General features: G+C 42.7%; 1 protein-coding gene across 1 annotated transcript; it reads left to right on the forward strand.

Annotated features, from left to right (window-relative positions):
- Window positions 1–501: 501 nt before the first annotated feature.
- LOC139758012 (uncharacterized) lies at window positions 502–7,103 on the forward strand. Its single transcript, XM_071679002.1, has 9 exons — window positions 502–564; window positions 1,193–1,276; window positions 2,181–2,311; window positions 2,771–2,908; window positions 3,383–3,449; window positions 3,716–3,864; window positions 4,411–4,519; window positions 5,087–5,195; window positions 5,856–7,103. The coding sequence occupies exons 2-9, from the start codon at window positions 1,228–1,230 to the stop codon at window positions 6,064–6,066; spliced, it is 963 nt and encodes a 320-aa protein (XP_071535103.1). The 5' UTR covers window positions 502–564; window positions 1,193–1,227; the 3' UTR covers window positions 6,067–7,103.
- Window positions 7,104–7,471: the final 368 nt, after the last annotated feature.

Here is a 7,471-nt window from a genome sequence, read left to right on the forward strand (position 1 = left end):
ATATATATATACATATATATATATATATATATATATATATATATATATATATATATATATATATATATATATATATATATATGGGAAAGCAGGTTTCTCTTTCTGCACAGTCACTTGTGTGTTGACCAGGGCTGCTTCTACGGGTTAAAGGAGTTCGTGACACAAAAGAATAATACGTCTCACTTTAAAGGTCAAAAATAATTATAATAATGATGTTGGCACCTTGCGAGGAGGCGTGGCCTGGCGCAGGTCAAGCTCATTGGCTGGGGCACGTATGGTGACACCCTCAAAATGGCGTGACACGACGAAGAGGAAGCCGATTGGTGGATACGGAGGCACACATCTAGGCACCCACGAAGGGGCGTGGTTTGATGGTAAAGAGAAAAATTTGGAGGGGAGGGACGATACAGAACAGTTGGGCGACAAGAAACCAATGGAAATAATAAACAATGACGTCATTAGAGGGCGTGGCTTGATGCCCGTTATGGGGTATAAATAAGGGGTCCAAAACTGGGTTCGTCACTCGTCCAGTTTCTACCCTGAGTGTTGCAACTTGAAGGCCTGGTAAGCTCAGTCTTGGGTTATTCACTTGTGTGTGTCTAGTCCCCTTAAGCGCCATGGAACAGCCCTTGAGTACGACGGTGAGACCTTTGACCTGATTCATTGAGGGTTTAGCGTAAGCTCGTTTAGTCATACCCAAGGGTTGTACTGTAGTGCCCCTGGCAATAACCATGTCCTGGTGACATGCTGATTGCATTCTGTCCTGGTACTCCGTTACTCTTGACTTTATCCTGGTAATCCGTTACTCTTGACTTTATCCTGGTACTCGTTACTCTCGACTTTGTCCTGGTACTTTGTTACTCTTGACTGTCCTAATTGTCTCAGTCTCAACTGTCCTGAAACTGTAGGTTTCAGCTGTTCTGGAACTGTGCAAGTCTCAACAGCCCTAGAACTGTGCAAATTTCAACTGTTCTGGAACTGAGTTAGTCTCAATAGTTACCTGCAAATGAAACCTGCCTCTGGAAACAATACAAATATCACTATTGTCTTATATCTATCTATCTGGTAATGGTAAGATCCTTAGGCCAAAGGCACCGCTACTCATACTCAAGAGTCGCACCGCCTTATCCAAGGGCCTTTATTTTCTATTATGAAGACAGAGAGTAACTGAGGTTCACTCTCCCCTCCCCAGGTTACTACGGAAGAGAGAGACTCCCTCCAGCCATCATGACCTCTTTGCTCAAGGCACTGCTGGTGGTGGCGTTCTGTGGCTCAGGTGAGTTTTGTCTGGTTCAGTCCTCCTTACGTTCCCGGGGTCAGAGTCAAAATATATCCCTATATGAAGGAGTGTGACAGGCAATTCTAATTAGGATTTCCCGGGAAGCCAAATACAGCCGGATGCAGAAATGTATGAAGTGTGTTTATGTACTTATATAAACTCTTCGGGGGGGAAAAAAAGACCATTAGCAGGAAAATATGACAGGAAGACATACTGAAAGAGGTAGGGTGAGGAAACGGGTATGGAACGCCTCAGCGATTCAAAGATGGGTTGCTAAACAGCATCTGGAGAGAGAGAGAGAGAGAGAGAGAGAGAGAGAGAGAGAGAGAGAGAGAGAGAGAGAGAGAGAGAGAGAGAGAGAGTGTTGGGGGTTGTCAAGAAACGTTCGGCTAACATTTTTCTAGAAACAAGAGTTCTAGGGGAAGATCTATTCAATAGATGCTTTTGTGGTACCACTGCTCAAGCTGTGGCGAGACTAGGAATATGTGCCGTGCTGGATGACTCTGTGATACAGAAGGGTAGAATCTGATCTTCTGTGGCACAGAAGGGTAGAATCTGATCTGTGGCACTGAAGGGTGGAATCTAATCTTCTGTGGCACAGAAGGGTAGAATCTGTTCCACTGAAGCTGAGGGGGAAAATGCGCAAAATATTGGCGTTTTACTGCGCATGTCTAATACAGGATGTCTCAAATTCGCCTCCATACGAAATGGAGGAGCAGAGACCCCTGGGAGGCACTTTAATGGTGAACATCGCTTAGCTCTACAGCTTACGTTAAGTCTTGGAGGATAAGATGAACTTTTGTTTTTCGAAATCAATGTCTGGACACACTTTCCCAAGAGGGGGACTGTAGTCATACTTAAATATACATTGTAGTCATTATCTCTGGCCTTGTCTCGCCAGCATGGGCATCGTGCTCGGAGAGCGAGATGATCGAGTGCAGAACGAGCAGCTACTGCACACGCCTGCGCTACATCTGCGACGGCGACAACGACTGCAACGACAGGTCTGACGAGGACAACCTCCTGTGCTCGGTAAGTGTGAGCCACGCCCGGGGCAGCCGACCTGCTGGGCAAGTCAGGCTCACGCCTGGGGTAGCTTAACTTACTAGGCAAGTCATGATGTCAAGTCGATTGTACAAATTAGCTCCCATACGACAGAAATTTCCCGCCATGAAAGTCTGTTGTCGCCAACAGATTTTACGCTCGATATCTCTCAATTTTATTTTTTTTTTTTTTAATTTTCCAAAAGAAGGAACAGAGAAGGGGGCCAGGTGAAGATATTCCCTCAATGGCCCAGTCCTCTGTTCTTAACGCTACCTCGCTAACGCGGGAAATGGCGAATAGTTTGAAAAAAAAAAAAAAAAAAAAAAAATATATATATATATATATATATATATATATATATATATATATATATATATATATATATCATAGTAGTCTTTATATCCCAGTAGTACTGACAAACGAGCCCTTCCTTCTCTACCCCGACAGATCTGGAGGAATAACGACTGCAGCCGAGGAAGTGTCAAGTGCCACAGGTTCGGATCTAGCGACTGCGTCACCATCAGCCGATACTGCGAGATCCAGGACCCTCCCTGCCAGGGCGACCTCGACATGAGGATCTGTGAGGTGAGTTGGGCGGTGGTGGTGGAGGTTCTGGTGTCACCCGAATGTCGAAGTTCAGGAAAGACGGAGAATGGGAAAATGTTTGTTGTGTGTCTTTGTTAACTGTGTAGCAACTGTTGTGTTGTGTCTGTCATTGAAGGCTACGGGGCATCTACTGCGAGACAGTAAGGCACAGAGCCTAAAACAGGCCTCCAATAAGTGTTTGCAATACTGACTCTTAAATGGAAAAAACAAAAAGTTATACGAAGAGAATTCCACAGCTTACCTGTTCGACGGTAGGAGTAAGCATCATAACGGTCAATCCTCTACTGGCTGGTCTCCTCACAGAAACTGTGGGAAAAAAAAAAGAGATCAGCTAGTTTCATCTTACTTAAAAAGTCAAAAAAGTATATAAAATCTAAGTAAACTTAATTTGTATTTAATCATCTGTACGGTAGACAGATATTCATTTCACAATGTTTGGTTTTGCTCGTACAGATGCTGAAATCTGAAAAGCTTCAACACATCGACACCATTGTGCTGCCGGCTGACATTGAAGTTACAGGTGAGCGTTTAAATGTCAAGTTTCCAACTTAAGCTGAGTAGGCAGACCTAGAATTACTTTGTTAGTTTAGCTGAAGAAAGACACAATATATAATCATTACACTCCTAGTCATAAATACCATAATAATAATAATAATGATAATGATAATAATAATAATAATAATAATAATAATGATAATAATAATAATAATGTCAGATCTTGTTTGATATTAAGAGTGTGGGTCAGCAGGTGTTTGTGGTAGAGTATTAAACAAGTGCCGTCGGCAGGAACACCGGGAATGAACGACCTAGAGCAGTCAGAGGCCTTGGCCGAGGAGTTCGTCCACCAGATCGACCACACCTACAGGAACGCCGAGTGCCCGCAGCTCTACACACGCATCGGCGACGCATGCATCTCCGTCTTCTTCATCGGAAACGTACGTTTCGATGTGTACACTGACGTATTTCACTGTCCACCAATACATTGCCGTATTTCAATATCCACTATTCCACTGCCGTATTTCACCAATACACTGCAGTATTTCACTGTCCACCAGTACACTATGAAAGTATTATACACTTAAGTTACCCCCTATAAGCCTTCTTTCCAACAGAAGTCGTGTTCTGTTAGCTTCCTCCCATTCAATATGCTATATATTTAGCTTTTAAATTAAATAAATAAAAAAACAATAAAACGTGAAAGTTCATATATATAAAATTTGATATTACGACATTATCTCAATATTACGAAGAAAATGGAAGTTTGTACCAGCATAATAAACGCATCTTAAAATCATGAAAATACATATAAGGCACACACACACGACCTAGTTCTGTAATAAATGTGAAAACCTCCACAGCTAATTTCCAGCCGAACGGCCGCCGCCTAAATCGAATAAACCGTTATGTATTTCAACTTCCGCAGAGTTTCACTGTGGAAATAACTTCTTGAGTTTAAGTTGTAAACTTCCCGCCTCCCGCAGGTGTCCTGGGGTGACGCTGGTGCCTTCTGCAACTCCATCGGCGGAGACCTCATCACCTTCGACGACGTCATCCAATTCACCAACGTCGTTCGTCACCTCGGAGCACACCGTCAGTACTTTCGTCTTGTTCCTGTTGTGTAGTGGGCAGTGTGCTGAGTTGCTGGGGTGGTGTGTTGTGTAGGTGGGTGGTGTAGTCTGGACGGGTGGCGTACTGCTCGGTGGGTGGTGTAGTCTGGACGGGTGGTGTATTGCTTGGTGGGTGGTGTATTGTCTTGGTGGGTGGTGTGTCCTGTAAGTGGCTGTTGTGTGTGGGTAGGGGGTGTATTGATCGGTGGGTGGTGTTGAGTAGAAGGTTGGTGTGTTGTCTACGTCATCAGTGTGTTGCCAGGTGGGATATGTGTTTTGCACCGCACTTGCAAAGCTAACTGTTTATTGCCCCAAGGGTTTAGATCCCATCCGTCACTTAACACTGCATATCTCGTAGAATATCACCATTTCCTTTGGACAATGTATCCTAATGATAACATGCCTAGGTTTACAACTGCCTAGTGCCTAAAATAGAAGGAAACTAGCGTGGTTAATTCCAAAATATTAAGCCACATGAATACAGGCGTGATCATATCCTGTAAGACAAAGTTCTCTCAAACCTGCTCACATCCCGTTTTCTGTCTCCCAGAGATTACTTCTGACTTCTGGATCGGTGGACGTCTGCTGAACAATTCACAAGGATGGACCTGGAACAATGGCAAGCTAATGGAGATGGGCGCCCCATACTGGGCCGTCAGGTGAGGCACTATCAAGTTCTTTTTTTTTCTGTTTATGTAAACCACGGATCCTTACTTGTGATGCTGGTCTAGTGTTCTAAACTGACTAGCCTCAATTTCTCTTTTTAATTGCTGATAAAAAGGAAACTCTGTTGTGGAACCTGTCAGAATCGTTTAGGTAATTCTTCACCGTAACTTCCAAACTCTGTAAACATTTTCATCAGTTCGTAATGTTTCACCTATTTGATGTGTCTCGTGTGATTCTAACATTCAACGCCAGTGGTCCCTTGCCATACCGTCATACACTTGCCATCCATTATATTTCTTAGTTTTGCTTTTGATATATACCTGTTTAGGTGTACATCCTTCAGGGACACAAGTCGGGGCCTAACCAAGAGATTTAGACCTCTCCTAACCTAAGGTCATTGAGCGAAAAAGAAAAAAAAAGTGTTCGCATTCTGAATTCTCAGAATAGCAGTCACTTGCTGCTAGTCAGTTTATTTCCAGACGTCTTCGGTGGGTTTAGTTTGGTTGGGTGTGTCTCCATTCGGCCTGACAGCTCAGTTTCTCTTGAGCATCGTGGACCTATAAAAGCATCTGATCATTCTTGAGCATTTTCGGGCTTGACCGTCGACTCTCTAGGGAGCGTCCTGGATCTAATGGTCCGAAATTCTTCCACAGGTACAACATCGAGCAATGTTCGTCACGCGTCATCCAATCTGAGCGCAACTTCACCCGCCTTGCCAACGACGGATACTGCTACCACTACGCCCAGTCCCCAGAGGAATCGGTGTATGGACACTGCGCCGCCATGACCTACAACAACTACTTCTACATCAGCGACGAGGACTGTCTCATCAAGAAGAGCCCCCTCTGTATCCACAAACCTTAATGGTAAGGTTTAGGTGTCGGAAGGCATCGAGGCTACTGACTGGCTCTTAGAAATATTATTCCCCCAACCATCTCATGGAGGCAAAATCAAGAGAACAAAAGTAAAGACCAGTTACTACAACCTGTGCCTCGGCCTGTGTTACCGCTTCTCGCCCAGACCAACACCCAAGCTGCAGCAAGCATCAGCTTGAAGCCCAACAGAGGTGTCATTTTCGTCACCTTTCAAGCCTCATGGGAATACTTTGCATTACTATTATTATTCTGTCATGTCTTCTTGTTTATCACTGTAATAATATAGGTAGAAATGTGCTGCTATGTTAAACAAACCACAAAGGTATGAAAAGTTAAAACGTTAATTTTAAATCTTTCATACCTAAAAACATGAAAATACGAATGCTCCATTTACAAGTCAAGTCAGTATTGTCATATTCTGCACATTGTTTGTCCCAGAGATTGTTTTCAACTTGACTCAGAGTACAGATGGGAAATCTAGAAACTTTAGATAATATTCAATCAGATATTTCAGACCGATCTTAACAGGCTTGTCACAAACAACTACTGAAAGTGATCTGATGATTTGCGACCTCAGAAATGTGGTGTCAAGAAGACTGTTCTAAACAGGTTACATTAATGCTCAATCTCCTTCAAACCAAGCTGACAAGACCCCCTACCATCCTTAGTTTCAACATTGCTCTCGCAACATAAACGTAACCTACTTGGATCTGTTATTAACATGGCAGATGTTCCCATCGATGTTCGTGGAGGAAGTATTGAGTGGTGAGCAAAGGTCTGCAACACACAGTGACGAAACCTATATTGATCAAATGCTTTTTTAGTTACAGGTATCATCAATTATGGCCTAAAGAACAGTAAACTTTTAAAGTTGTCTACTTATAGCGATCTCATGGTTAGCAAGAATTTTTGATACTTTGTACTACACTGAGAGATCACATGAAATGAACCTGTATAATTATACAAAAACTATAAAAGTGTTATTTTTTAACATAAAATGAAGGTAATAAACAACGCAGCACTAAAGTAATTATCATTTACCCTTCTTCCTGCTGACGTGTGGCAACTACCTTTATACCTAGTTTGAACCCGTCACAAACATCTATATATGAAACTAATGGTTGAAGTGATTTCGACAATATCTAACGTATGGTACCGATTAGTTTAATAAATCATATCTGCTGATAACCAACAAATCTCATATACATACAAACAGGTTGGCTGGTTAGTTTTATGGGCTTTAATCAATTCAACTGTCAGGGTCATTTAAGGCCGTCAACGTCATCAACACAAACTGAAAAAACTTCAACACCTTCAGTGCTCAATATAATCATAAAACCATGTAAGTTCTCAATGCATGCATGGTCCTTCTAAACATGTAGATGAAATCTATT

This window comes from Panulirus ornatus, chromosome 29, assembly GCF_036320965.1.
Source record: "Panulirus ornatus isolate Po-2019 chromosome 29, ASM3632096v1, whole genome shotgun sequence".
NCBI lineage: Eukaryota > Metazoa > Arthropoda > Malacostraca > Decapoda > Palinuridae > Panulirus > Panulirus ornatus.